This window comes from Neovison vison, chromosome 4 (genome assembly GCF_020171115.1).
Source record: "Neovison vison isolate M4711 chromosome 4, ASM_NN_V1, whole genome shotgun sequence".
Classification (NCBI taxonomy): Eukaryota; Metazoa; Chordata; class Mammalia; order Carnivora; family Mustelidae; genus Neogale; species Neogale vison.
Window position 1 is genome coordinate 196,814,110 of NC_058094.1, and position 15,151 is coordinate 196,829,260.

Here is a 15,151-nt window from a genome sequence, read left to right on the forward strand (position 1 = left end):
TCAAAGATCATACAGAGGAGACATTACAACTGGTATCACAGAAATACAAAAGATTTAAGACACTACTATGAACAATTACATTCCAACCAATTTTACAACCAAGAAGAAATAAGTAAATTCTCAGAAACATAACCAAGAAACACTACCAAGAGTAAATCATAATAAAGTATGATTATTTATTATAAATATAAAGAGAAATATAACGAGACTGGTTACTAATAAGGAGTTTGAATCAGTAAGAGAAAAATCTCCCAAAAAACCAAAGTCAGGACCAGATGGCTTCACTGGTGAATTGTAAAACCCATCCTTCTCAAACTCTTCCAAAAATAATAGAGGAGGAAACACTTTCAAACTCATTTTATAAGACCAGCATTACCCTGATATAAAAACAACACAAGGATGCTACAAGAAGAAAACTACAAGGCAGTATCCCTCATAAACGTACATGCAAATAGCCTCAACAAAATATTAGCAAACCAAATTCAACAATTCATTTAAAAAACCATACGTTGTGATCAACTAAGATTTATTCCAGGCATGCAAGGATGGTTTAATTTCTGCAAATCGATGTATATACCATTTTAATAAAATGAAATATAAAAATTATATGACCATCAGTAGTTGCAGAAAAACTATGACAAAATTCAACATAAATATATCACTAAAATCTGAACCCTTGTGTATGGAGGGAATATATCTCAATGTAAGAAAAGCTGAATATGACCAGCCCACAGTTTAACACCATACTCAATGATGAAAAGATTGAAAGCTTTTCCTCTAAGATCAGGAGTAAGACAAGGATGCCCACTCTTACCATTGTTACTCAATATAGTATTAGAAATTCTCACCCGAGCAATTAGGAGAAAGAAATGGAAGACATACAAATGAAAAGGAAGAAATAAAACTATCAGTATTTGCAGATGACATAATATATATAGAAAACCCTAAAGATTCTTACAAACACTGTTAGACCCAATTCTGTGAAGGTGCAGGATCCAAAAATCAGTATGAAAAATCTGTAGCATTTATATATATGTATATAATCAGAAAGAGAAATTAAGAAAATAATCCTATTTACATTTGCATCAAGGAATAAAATACCCAGGAATATATTTAACCAAGGAAGTAAAAGAATTGTACCCTGAGTACCAACAGACATTAGTGCAAGAAGCTGAAGACAACATAAATATGAAAATACTCTGTGCTCATGGACTGGAAGAATATTGTTAAAATGTCCATACTATCTAAAGCAGTCGACAGGTTCAATGAAATCCCTAGCAAAATGGCAAGGGTATTAATAGAAATAATAGAACCATCCTACAGTTTGGAATTACAGAAGACCCTGAATAGCCAAGCAATACTGAGAAAGAACGACAAAGCTAGAAGCATCACACTGTCTGATTTCATCTATATTACAAAGCTATAATAGTCAAAACATGATGGTATTGGCATAAAAACAGACACTTGGATCAGTGGAACAGAATAGAGAGCCCAGAAATAAACCCATGCATGCATAGTGAGCCAAGAATATGCAATGAGTAAAAGTCTCTTCAGTAAATGATACCAGGGAACCTCGACAACCACATGCAAAAGAATGCAACTGGACCACTATTGTATACCATACACAAAAGTTAACTCAGAATAAAGACTGTAAGACCTGAAACCATAAAATTCAGAAGAAAATACAGGCAGTAAGCTACTCCTTGATTTCTACTCTGGTGGCAATTATTTTAGATTTGGTACCAAAAGCAAACCTAGAATAAACAAGTAGGACTACATCAAACTAAAAGGCTTCTGCACAGCAAAGGAATCCATCAACAAAACAAAACCACAAGCTATCAAATGGGAGAAAATATTTGTAAATATTGAATGAGGGGTTAGTATCCAAAATATAAAGAGAAGTCATACAACTCAACAGCAAAAAACCCCAAAGAATCCGATTTAAAATGGGCAAAAGATTTCAATAGATATTTTTCCAAAGATGATATACAGGTGGCCAACATGTCCCATGAAAAGGTGCTTAACATCACTAATCATCAGGAGAATTCAAATCAACAACACAATGAAATACCACCACACTTGTCAGATTGGCCAGTATCAACAAGAAAGAAATACCAAGTGTTGAGGTTGTGGAGAAGAGAGACTCCTTGTGCACTGTTGGTGAGAATGTAAATTGGTTTAGCTACTATTGAAAACAGTATGGAAGTTGTTCGAAAATTAAAAATGGAACTGTCAGGGTGCCTGGGTGGTTCACTCATATTATTTGCCTTCAGCTTAGGTCATGATCCTGGTGTCCTGGGATCAAGCCCTGGCATCAGATTGGACTCCCTGCTCAGTGGGGAGTCTGCTTCTCCCTCTCCCTCCCTCATAAATAAATCTAAAAAAAAAATTTCTTTTAAATAAAAAAAATAAGAAGTACCATATGACTCAGTAATTCTAATGCTGGGTATTTATCCAGAAGAAATGAAAAGGCTAGTTCAAAAAGGCAAATCCACACTCATGTTCACTGGAGATTTATAATAGCCAAGATATGGAAATAATGTTTCTTAATGGATGATTGGATAAAGAGGATATGATCAATACATATAATTGTGTGTGTGTGTATACACACAAATGAACATTATCCAACCATAAGAGGGAAATCTGGCCTGTGCAACAGCATGGATGGACCTTGAGGGCATTATGCTAAGTGTCTGAGTTAGATAAAGACAAATACTGTAGGATTGTAGGATCGCACTTATATATGACATCTAAAAACAGAAAAAAATGAGTTCACAGATATAAAGAACAGATTAGATTGGTGGTGGCCTGAGGCAGCAGGTGGAGGTGGGTAAAATGGATGAAGGAGTCCAAAAGCGACAAACTTCCACTTACAAAATAAAGAAGTCATGGGGATGTAACATACAGCATGGTGACTATAGTTAACATATTACCTATATGGAAGTTGCCAAGAGAGTAGATCTTAGAAGTTCTCCTGAGAAAACTATGGTGACAGATAGTAACTAGACATATTGTGGTGATGATTTCACAGAGCAATTATAATAAATCATGTTGTAAACCTGAATCTAATATGTTACATGTTAATTATACCTCAATAAATACATTAATATTAAATACATTTGTTTTATTAAATAAAAACTGCACCTTCCCACCCCACTGGGCACTATTTTGCCAAAAAAAAAGTTTTTGTCTTAATTTACTTTGCACAGTATTTAGACAAGCACAGGTATGAAGAGAAACTGAAATGTGAATTGTGAAAGAGACACAGTTGGGAAAAATGGGAAGAACGTTAAGGTTTGAGGAGAGATTTCTGAGATCATTTCTGAACAGTCTTAAGAACGTAAATCCTACCTCGCACCAGACAGAATGGATAAAATTAACAAGTCAGGAAATAACAGATGTTGGTGAGGATGCAGAGAAAGAGGAAACATCCTACACTGTTGGTGGGAATGCAAGCTGGTGCAGCCACTCTGGAAAACAGAAAAGTGGGTCCTCAAGATGTTGAAAATACAGCTACCCTATGACCCAGCAATCGTAGTACTGGGTATTTACCCTAAAGATACAAACATAGTGATCTGAAGGGGCACATGCACCTGAATGTTTATAGCAGCAATGTCCACAATAGCCAGACTATGGAAAGAACCTAGATGTCCATCAACAGATGAATGAATAAAGAAGGGGTGTGTGTGTGTGTGTGTGTGTGTGTGTGTGTGTGTGTGTGTAATGGAATACTATACAGCCATCAAAAGAAATGAAATCTTGCCATTTGCAATGACATGGATGGAACTAGAGGGTATTATGCTGAGCAAAATAAGTCAACCAGAGAAAGACAATTATTGTATGATCTCTCTGATATGAGGAATTTGAGAGGCAGAGTGAGGAGTTTGTGGGGTAGGGAAGGAAAAAATGAAACAAATGGGATTGGGAGGGAGACAAACCATCAGAGACTCTTAATCTCACAAAACAAACAGGGTTGCTGGGAGGTGTTGGGGGTGGGGACAGGGTGGTTGGGTTATGGACACTGGGGAGAGTATGTGCTATGGTGAGTGCTATGAAATGTGTAAGCCTGACGATTCACAGACCTGTACCCCTGGGGCAAATAATACACTATATGTTAATAAATAACTTTAAAAAAATAGAAAATTCCCCAATACACAAACTATCTTTACACCTCAAAGAACTAGAGAATCAACAAATTAAGCCAAAACCATGGATGGGAAGGAAAATAATTACAATTAGAACAGAAATCAATGAATTAGAAACCAGAAATATAGTAGAACTTATCAACAAAATCAGAAGCTGGTTCTTTAAAAGAATAAGATTGATAAATCACTAGCCAAACTTCTCCAAAAGAAAAGAGAATGGACCCAAATAAATCTATGAATGAAAGGGGAGAGATCATGACTAACACCGAGGAAATAGAAACAATCACTATAAATTATTATCAACAACTATATGTCAATAAATTTAGCAACCTGTTAGAAATGGATGCATTCTTGGAACCTATAAACTACCAGGACTGAAACACAAAGAAACTGACAGCCTGAATAGATCAATAACCAGTAATGAGATTGAAGCAGTGATCAGAAACCTCCCCCAAAACAAGAGTCCAGGACCTGATGGATTCCCTGGGAAATTCTACCAAACATTCAAAGAAGAAATAATACTTTTTCTCCTGAAGCTCTTTCAGAAAATAGAAACAGAAGGAGAACTTCCAAACTCATTCTATGAGGCCAGCATTACCTTGATCCCCAAACCAGGCAAAGACCCCTTCAAAAGGAGAATTTCTGACCAATATCCTTGATGAACACGGACACAAAAATTCTCACCAAAATACTAGCCAGTAGGATCCAACAGTACATTAAAAAGATGATTCACGGGGCGCCTGGGTGGCTCAGTGGGTTAAAGCCTCTGCCTTCGGCTCAGGTCATGATCCCAGGGTCCTGGGATTGAGCCCCGCATCGGGCTCTCTGCTCTGTGAAGAGCCTGCTTCCTCCTGTCTCTCTGCCTGCCTCTCTGCCTACTTGTCATCTCTATCAAATAAATAAATAAAATCTTTAAAAAAAAAAAAGATTCACTACAACCAAGTGGGATTTATTCCTGGGCTGCAAGGTTGGTTCAAGGTCTGCAAATCAACCAATGTGATACAATACATTAATAAAAGAAAGAACAAGTTTAAAAAAAAAAAAAAGTAAATCTTAAGTTTTAATGAAAAAATTTATATTTTCCTGGCCATAGATGGCATTGTGACCAACTTCAGCAGACCGTTAGACATACTCTTTCTAGGAAACTGCTTCTAAGATCTAAAGTGGATTTTGTTATCCAAAAGTTACATTCAACTTTATTAATTAAACCTTTTGGATTAGGCGTTTTCCAACTGGCCAAATGAATAAAGTCAACACCGACTAGGTTCAAGTGAAGTATGGTGTTCCTCTGTTTAGGCCTTCCAGCTTCCAGAGAAAAGTAAATGGACGTAATTTAAATATGGAAAAAGATGATTATTTTAAGTCTTCCGCTGCAGCCAAACATAAAATTTCCTAATTTTTCCTGGGCAGATTTCTGCCTGCTTTACTCTTCTGCAGATTCTCTTTCTTGCCTTTTTGGGTCTCTCTTTTCAAAGTGTTTCAACTATAAACTGAGCCTTTTATAACCCTCCCTTGGTTAAAATGGAATGGCCTGATTTTAGTGTGGTGATCAGAGTAATGAAATACTGGTAGGTAAAGAGGGGTGGGCTCCCTAGAAGAAATCTTGTATTATTTCTGTCACTATGACAGTAACAATATTTAGTAAGTACTTCATGAGAAATCCCTTCTTGAGCACTTAAAGGCATGGTCATCCTCATCGTAACCCTTTGAGGACAAGCTGTTATTACCAGCTAGCCAGCTTGTGGTCTGGTTCAAGTAATGTAAATATTATTTGCACCATCTGGTTTTTTTTTTTTTTTTTTTCTTAGCTTTTCTTTACCCTCTTCTCTGCTCAGGTACTAACTGTACATGTTAAATGTTTTAAATAAACACCTCTACTAACTGAGCCTTTACTCCTCTTCATGTTTCTTTGTACAGCTCCTGAGGGGGGCAGGGGGACAGGGGCTGTTCCTAGAACACTCCCTAAAAGGGTTCCTAAAAGGCTGTGTTCCTAGACTTAGTAGATGAAACTCTTCAGAAGGGACTCCTTGACTCAGTGCTACAGTTAAGTCTTGACTGACAATTACTGGATCAAATCTCTCAGAGTTTGGAATATTTAATGAATCGACCATGGAACAGGCAGCAAGATAAATGAGTAAGAGAAGCCAAAAAAAAAAAATCTGTGCTATTCACTTAACTGTAATTTAAAATGCAAATGCACTTCCCATAGGTGCAGGATGGAATCCAGAATTTGGACATGTGGGAGGAAAATCAAGGAGTCCCTTTGTGGGAGGTGGGAGAACGGTTTTATATTTTTTTTCCCAAGGTTCTTTTGAGTTTGCTGAGAGGAAAGATAATAGTAAAGATAATTGTTCAGTTTTCCTAAGCGTGGTCTTCTCTGTACTGCAGTGGAAAATACAGCTCTTCTCTTCTTTTACCTCCTGACCTAACTCACTTTCTTCCCTACTAGGAAAATGTTGACTGTGTTCTGGCTGAGAAGCATGGCCTCACGGGGACAGCAGTGTGCCAGAGAGTTCTGGGTAGGAGGGACACTTTGGGCCAATTTATGCAGGCGGCAGGTCATCCTAGGGCTGTAGGCCAGATGCTGTGTGTCCTCTGGCTTGGAGACACAGGGCTCCTTGGAGCTGAGCTACCGTGCTGTATTAGTAAATATTTCCTGCCCCTGCATACGCTTGAGGAGCAGAACTCCCTGGAGATGTCTGCGTCTCATCCCTCACAGCTGGCTTTTCACAGAGGCCACATACTTAGCTCTCCTGGCTGTGATTCAGGATTACTAAACCCCACTTCTAGCCTGCTTTTTGATTTTGCGTTGAGAAACAACAGTCGCAGTGAAGCTGCGTCTGGGCACAAGAATGCCTCCACCCAATTAGGCATCCCCTGTACAATGAGCCCCTTTGTAACCCCGCCGGGCAGATGGGAGCCTTAGCAGCTAAAGACATGGCGACACCTGTGGGTTCTCTGTAGCTTTGGTCATAAAGTCAGGTTTGATCTCTGTGCAATTTCCTAAATTACTAATTACGCATAATTGACTGCTCATATTTTTATCTGCAGTTGCTTTTTGGCACACTGTCAGTCTGTTACAAATGGTAACCTCTTTTTCTCCGTATACAGTTTGCTTGTTGGGGACCTGATGAAGAAAGTCGTTTCAAGCGTGTAAGTCATAGGAAATGATATTAGAGATGAGTCGAGATAAGACGCATACAAATCTGCGTGCACTCAGAAATGGTTTGTGGGTTATTCTCAGAATTCGTTGCTCTGTGCTTCCCAGTACTCTGCTGCTTGGGGTCTCTGTTCCAAGAAATTCAGAGCACCTGTCATACCACATCTTAAAAAAAAAAGAAAAACGAAAGAAATTTAAGAGGCTCCCTTAGAACAGAGCAGAGTTGAGGGTGCACATGGTTTTCTGATGGCTCTTAAGTCTGCTTCCCTCATATTTTCTTAGCACTTTAGGTCACATAGGATTGGGTCAATCAATCTGACATAAGCACTTTGGGTCACAGAGGATTGAGTCAATCAATTTGGGATCATTTCTTTATTAAACTAATGTGTTCTTCTAAAAATGAGCCTCCAGTTCATCTTAAACAGAACCAAGGCCGTTGGACCAGTCACAGAGGCTTCTACCAGTCCTCTAAGGATGCTGGTTATCTGGGTTTCCCGTGTTACCTTCCTGGCATGGGACAGCTCGATGCTTTCCAGATCGATGACCTTTCACAGGACTCCTAAGATTTTGTTTGGGTTTGTTGTCTGCAGTCATTCGTAACGGTTTTGGTTTCTTTTAGTCAAACGTTGTGCTAAAGCTTTTCTTTTTACGGCTTCTTGGGGCTGCTGGGGTGTTCCTTTGTTTTCCTCAGTTTACAGTAGCTGTCAGTCTTGCGCCGAGCTCCCCTCTCAGGAGTACACCGAATTGTGCAATTCTTGCTTGGCCCAGTCTGAGACAGGCATCCTTCCCAGAACCTAGTTGGCTTCTCAGAGGTTAAATACTTTTGGCAAAAACTGCAAATATGACTGAATAAAACCAGAAAAATGAAAAGCCTCAAGAACAGGGGGAAAAATAATTATTCCTGACTGTGAACTACATCAGTGCAGAGGACTCATCTTCTTAGTTGGCTAATACTTCTAATCCTCTCTTTGCTTCAAATAAAACCAGCATGGTAATGCTGTTTGTGATTGTTGATTCCCCTGAAGGGGGTGGGGTGACCCGTGGCAGAAGCTGTCAGCTCTTTGGCCTTACTTTAACCTCTTCCTTACCTCAGGTCACCATGTGATCCAACTGCCCTTTCTAGAGCACAACTAAAAAGAAAAAGAAATTGATCGGAGAGCATTTAGGGATCGTTGTCGTTGTATCTAGGTAGTTCTTTACTTCTTTTTTTTTTTTTTTAAGATTTTATTTATTCATTTGACAGACAGAGATCACAAGTAGGCAGAGAAGCAGGCAGAGACAGGAGGAAGCAGGCTCCCCGCTGAGCAGAGAGCCCGGTGTGGGGCTCGATCCCAGGACCCTGGGATCATGATCTGAGCCGAAGGCAGAGGCTTTAACCCACTGAGCCACACAGGCGTTCTTTACTTCTAAAGGACAGATAATGACTGTGTCTGTGGTCCCCGTCTGTACAGATGCACCTTGGTTAGTATCACTGTTCTCTCTGAACTGTATTTTGGTTTGTGGCTTTCTTTAGGTGTCCTTGAATTGATTGGTTTTTCAGAGTAGCCCAGAGTGGTTTCCAAGTAAATGATGTAGAACCTGTGTTTTAAGATAATGTCTTTTTTGTGTCTGTGTAAGTTTTATTATTTACATAAAGAACTTCTTCTTTTGAGACCTGTGTCATGACTGTGTTTGACCAGAATTCCTGTGTCATCCGTTCACTGCTTTTGTGCAGGTAAGGATGGACCTGAACTTTTATCCTTTAAATTGACAGATTTGTTTCTTCTGAGACATGCTCTCTCTCGGCTGCCTACTGTCTCCCGTCTATCTCCACAGCGTGACCGGCCGCTTATCAGGTCTCCTACTCATCAACTTTGCTCTCGTTGAGGGTTATAGCCTTTACTACCAACTCTTCATTAAAAGTGAGACTCAGACTCATCTTTAGAAAGGAAAGGAACATGAATCAAGGCTAAAAACAGATCAAGACAAATCAGAAAGTTTTGGATTTATAACTGATCTTCCCCCAAGGAAGATGAACCGAGTGCTCCACCCCTGTGGTCAGCCCAGCATGCGGGACTCGAGGCTGGCCCATTCCGGCGAGGCGCCTGGCTTCTCTCTCTGACTCTGCCGCCGGCCTCTAGGACTCGGGGCGAAGTTTCTAAAATTCCTCTAAGTCTATATTGGTAAAATGGGGATCATACCAGTACTGCTTCTTGAAAATATTATTAGAATTAAGGGAATTCATATTTGGAAAGAGCCTTACACAGAGTTTAGTACAAAGTAAGTATCTAAAATAGTTTTTTAAAAAATGAAATGGTGTGGGTGCCTGGTTGGCTCAGATGGTTAAGCATCTACCTTCAGCTCAGGTCATGGTCCTGGAATCAGGTCCCCCATCAGGCTCCCTGCTCAGTAGGGAGTCTGCTTCTCCCTCTACCCCTCACCCCTGCTTGTGCGTGCTCTCTCTTAAAAACATATCGTTAAAAAAAATGAAATGGTGATGAAAACATCTCTCTCCTAAAAAACATATTTCTTAATTCTGAAAACAGCAAATAAATAATTGTCCTTCATTAACACTAGGCTTTCCATTCTATGAAAAACAACCAGTCATACCTATTGGCTATAGGAACCACATTTGGGGGAGGAAAAAAATCACATTTTGGTATAGAAGATAGTCTAGAAAGGAGTGTTTGATCTCTTGGCAGCTAAGAACTTTTCCATTTTGTTTACTAAAAATAGTTTAATAGACTTTAATTTGTGAATCTTGTTGGCTTAAAGTAGGAGTTTGGACAGATCCTACTCTGGGTGTAGGGCTTCTCATTTCTGTATGACAACTGTCTTGTCTAAAATCCGGAAGAGCTTTTGATTTCCAGGGAATAGATAGGTCCTCTGAGTGGCGATTAACTGTTTAGTTTGGAATGTCACTCCTGTCCCTTTTTATCCAGCAGGCTCTTGATTTCTTAACAATTACATTCAGTCTCTCCCCTCCTGATTATTGGTTTCTTCCTCTTTTCTCTGTGTAGGCATGGCAGGGCTCCCTTCTTTTGAATCAGGCATAAAAACTTTTTATTTCATTCTGCTACCAAATCTTATTAATGCCTCCTCAGCCATGGAATCAATCCCATACCTTTAGCTAACTGTAAGATTTGATTCAGATTTCTCTTTATTACTTTAAACTCTCAAGGTTTAAAAATTAACTCATCTGTCTCTTGTTGTTTTATCTTTACCTTAAAAAGCCACATATTGAGAGCAGATAGTCATTTTTGAGAAAGGACTGGTATCTTAAATATCTACAAATCAGTAAGAAAAAAACACGTAACTTAATTAGAAAAATGAGGGGGAACTTGAATGCCTGAACACCTGTTTTAAAGAAGAGGAAACACAAAAAGATGTCTAGACTTACTACTGAACATATAAATGCAAAGTAAAACCACCATGAGATGCCCTTTCACACTCAACTAACTGGCATTAATGAAGGCAGGACAGTCTCCAAGACTGATGAAGATGGAGATATTGAGCATTCTTAAGCTTGGTTTGGGGGAGTAAATTTTGGAGCAAGCAGTGTTTTGGGAAACAAGTTTGCATATCCTGTGAGCCCAGAGCTCTGCCAGTGACCTAGCATGGGAGCTCCAAGACACTTGCACAAAACTATTCCAAACAGTATTGTCTGGAATAGCAAAAACATTGGATATGACGAATATATTCATAAATAGTATGGATAAATTAATTATGGTATATTTAATCAATTGGGGTACTCTACACCTGGAAAATAAGTGAACTTAGCGACATGATCCTGGAGGGGAAATCCACAGTACTGAGCAAAAAATGCTACTCACAGGAATCCAGAAGGTACCTTTATCCTTTCTGAGAGCTTACTGAGGGACGTTTCCACATTCACTATCGTGAAAAGTATAGTGCAAAGTAAGGGAAAGATTTAGTCAAAATTCAAGACATTGATTATATTGTGGAAGAGGGAGCTTTACATAGGAAGGGACCAAAGGAGGCTTCAAAGCTGTAAGCCTGTCCTTCTCAGGCTGGGTGGAATGGCCATTCTTTCCCCCCTTGAAACTGATAGATCCAACACGGGTAGTTCTGTGTATGATGTATTCTGTGATTAATATATAAAGAATCTTATGTTCAAGAAGATTCTTAGGGCTTTAAGAATACTCGGTTAAAGGTTCTTCAACGTCAAGTGAGTTTTTGTAGATTCCCCTTTCAGCCTTGAAATAGCGGCGTTCCCAGTGAAGTAGAAAGTCAAGGTCACAAGTGTTAGAACTAGTTAGTACTCATATCTCTGTGAAGGCATATTGAACAGAACTGGCTTTCTGAAAGGTAACTCTATTTTCTTCATAGGATAATACATCTAGCTCTTTACAACAGTTGTCTTACAAACCATGATGACCGTATAATCCTGGAAAAGCTCAGTAATCTACTGAATGTATCGTACTGAATATTTTTTCCTCCAGTTTGGGAGCAGGTGGGTGGTGCAGCGAAATGTCTATTTCTAAAGGACTGCGAGGTCACAGAAGTGTTTAGCCTGCGTGATGGAGAGCAACAGGATGTAGGGAAGATGGGTGAGAGGCACAGAGCAGTAGAACTGAGGACTAAGACCACTCTACGGTGTGTGAGAATCACAAAATTTCACCCACATGCATACATCTGGTCCCACACCCCACCACCACCTTTTCGGTTGGTTGGTTGTTTTCTGAATGCAATATCGACTTCTAAAGACGGCTCTTTTAAAATTTAAGCTTCTTTGTGAGCTTCCAGCCCACGGGAAGGCTTCTGAGACTGCATGTCATGGGGTTTTGGATTATTTTGATCAATTCTTATCATTCAGCCCATTGATGATTTCTCTATTTGTGTTCATTTTTTTTTTTTTCCTCACTACATGGTCTCTTCCCAACTGAAAATGAAGATTGCTGTGTCCACTGTATCCTGGCCTGCTTGTTCTGTGAATTCCTCACCCTCTGCAATATTGTCCTGGGCCAGGCTTCCTGTGGCATCTGCACCTCAGAAGCCTGCTGCTGTTGCTGTGGAGACGAGATGGGGGACGACTGTAACTGCCCTTGTGACATGGACTGTGGCATCATGGATGCCTGTTGTGAATCATCGGACTGCTTGGAAATCTGTATGGAATGCTGTGGAATTTGTTTTCCTTCATAGGTATTTATCTTCTGTTTGTGTTAAAACTGGAGGTTTTACAATTTTTCTTTGAAGGGGGCAGAAAATCACATGGTGAGAGTCTCATGAAGCAACCCAGTATTTGCACTGTTAACTCATTATTTTAAGTAATCTCTGAAAGCCTTTTCTCTCTAACCGAATCTACATGTTTTAATATGTGAAATTTTAACTACTTCTAAACTAAATAAGTTACAATGACTGAGGGACATTTTGACAAAAAAAAAAAAAAATCTAAATGTCTCCTTTTTATGCATGTTTCTGTTGCTTTTAACCATTCTTAAGAGCCTCTTGCTCCAAGTGTATTATTTCCCTGTATCTAAACCAGACAGTTTATATTTTTGATGTTTATCTGTTCATGGTTCCAAGTAAGCATTCCTTCTTTTAAAGTGAACGTTGGGAGACAAACCCACACCGTAGTTGGGCACCCAGTGTTCAGCGCTGTGCTGGGTTCTCACTTTCTCCCCTCGCTCGTCAGACACTAAGCCCCGGCTGCGTGTAACGGCCTCTCAGATGCAAAGACGGATGCCACTCAACTCCCAGCCAGAGGACTATACAGTTTAGTAGAGGAAAGACACCTGTCAAGTACACACCAGTCCTCAAGGCATACTGAAGTGTGGATGATGCGAGAGAGAGGCTAAAAAGGCTCTAGGAGTACATAGAAGAGACTAGCTCTTGTCTACCGGCATAGGCACACAGCTTCAAGGACAAGGGGGCATTTGAGGAGGACTTTTAGGATGAGTGATCCATCCAGGGCTTGGATGAATCAGATATAGTAAGACCAAGTTTTAGGTGGGGAGTCTGAACTGTGTGTGCCCTTAAGCCGTTAAAAGAAAAATGCCTTAAGTATGTATTTTCTTTAGTTGCAGGAATACAGCTTTTTGTTAAAGCCTATAAAATTTAAATTAATGAAAAATATGCAATTTTTTACACATCATTTAAATGTTATGATAAAGTTTTGATAAGAATATAATGCTTTATTAAAATAGCTCTATTTTATTAAGAATGTGGAATACATTTGACAAAATGCATTTAAATTAGGTAATTTTTAAAAAATATTAAAATCTCAGTATTCTGATTTTGATTTTGATCAAAAGTGGTGGTTTGGGTTTTTTTTGTTTTTGTTTTTGTTTTTGTTTTTGTTTTGCGAGGAGGGTTTGAGAGCTTTCAGTCTTTTGCAGGAGGGGGAGGTTGTTTTGCTTCGTACACAATGTTTATAAACAGGGCTTACCTTAAATGTAAACCCTTCCTTCCAATACAGTAGGAAACTGGACATCTGCTACTGTGACCAGATTTTATTTAGTACTTCAGTTTTGTGTGAAATGAAAACAACACTGCAGGTTATCAAGATGCAGCAGTGTAAAGAAATAGTCTCATAATTGACTGAAGTATATAGTTAGTAAGACACACTTTGTGTAGCCCGGATGAAGGTGGGGGTAAATTTCCATACTGTGTGCTCTCCTACTAAGTCTGATCTTCCCAGAACTGTAGTTTGGTTTGATTTAATGTAATTCCTTGTAGAAATTCTGGAAGGATACTTTTGGATTAATAGTTATTTTTTAATTCTTCCAGCTGAAATTCAACTTGATAGTGAAAACAAATGCATAGCAAGGCTAGCCTTTTAAGAAAGGTTTTAAACCTAAAGCGCAGGAATGTCACCTCTGGTTTTTCCTTTGAGATGAAAACCTAGCTTCTACTTCTGTCATTACTTAAAGGACTTCAAGGAAACAAACAAACAAACAAACGAACTTCTGAATCCCCTTTTCACTGCTATATGTGTATACACACACATACCCTTTAAGTTGTCAGGTTTAAGTAGAATTATAGAAAACCGCTATCTTTCTCTTGTCTAAAGAGTGTTTTTGTTACAGTAAATATAAGAACATCTTTGTACTATTTCATAGTAGCCAGAATCTGAATATTTACGTATACTCAGTTATGCGTATCTGTTAGGATAGAGGAATATCATCTGTGTATTGACATATAAATTAGCCTTTTAATGACCTGGAATTGTTAAGATGTGTCACTTTTTATCTTGCAAGATTTTTCAACCAAGTGGTTTATCTAATATTTAAATATATTCTGCCACTATTTGCAAGGAAAATATTAGCACTTTTGAAGGAATGTTTCTCTGTAACAGAGAACATTAATTGATAGCAGAATTTTTTTTCATATTTATATTCACAGTACTTTTCCTCTATTGTCTACTCTAGTCATTCCATAAAGTATTTGTATGGTTTTAAAAAATGAGGAAAAAAAAACCAAAGTAGGAAAATGTGAAAATAGTTTCAGTATATGTTAGAATTTCTGTATTTAAAATGTTTTGTTGAATATATGGCCGTCATGACTAAGTGCTAGAGTTTACAGTTACAGATTTGGTCTCTTTTTAAATGTGGAAACTAAACCTCTAATATTTTTAAACTGGACCTGTATTATCCTGAATACATTATTTTGAAATAAAAAAAAGTTCTCTCTTGTGCTTTAGCATATTTTCTACCTAATTGATACATTGATATTTGAATGAATTTGACTATCATTTAAAACTTGAGGCTTTTATCTTGTTACTTCCCTTTCTGAAGATTTCCTAATTTCCTTATGTAAATTACATGACTCATGCTCCTAAATAAACTATGAAAGATTCAGATCCGTTTATACTGCAGATCATAGTTAACATATGATTTTAAAACAT

At 38.5% G+C, this 15,151-nt stretch overlaps 1 protein-coding gene across 1 annotated transcript in view; it reads left to right on the plus strand.

Moving 5' to 3' along the window:
* MDFIC (MyoD family inhibitor domain containing) overlaps positions 1 to 14,946 on the plus strand; it is a 90,866-nt gene extending 75,920 nt beyond the window's left edge. Inside the window, exon 5 of the mRNA XM_044246413.1 lies at positions 12,200 to 14,946. Coding sequence (XP_044102348.1) covers positions 12,200 to 12,447 — 248 coding nt within the window. The 3' untranslated portion in view covers positions 12,448 to 14,946. The remainder of the gene's footprint in view (positions 1 to 12,199) is intronic.
* The last annotated feature ends 205 nt before the right edge of the window (positions 14,947 to 15,151 follow it).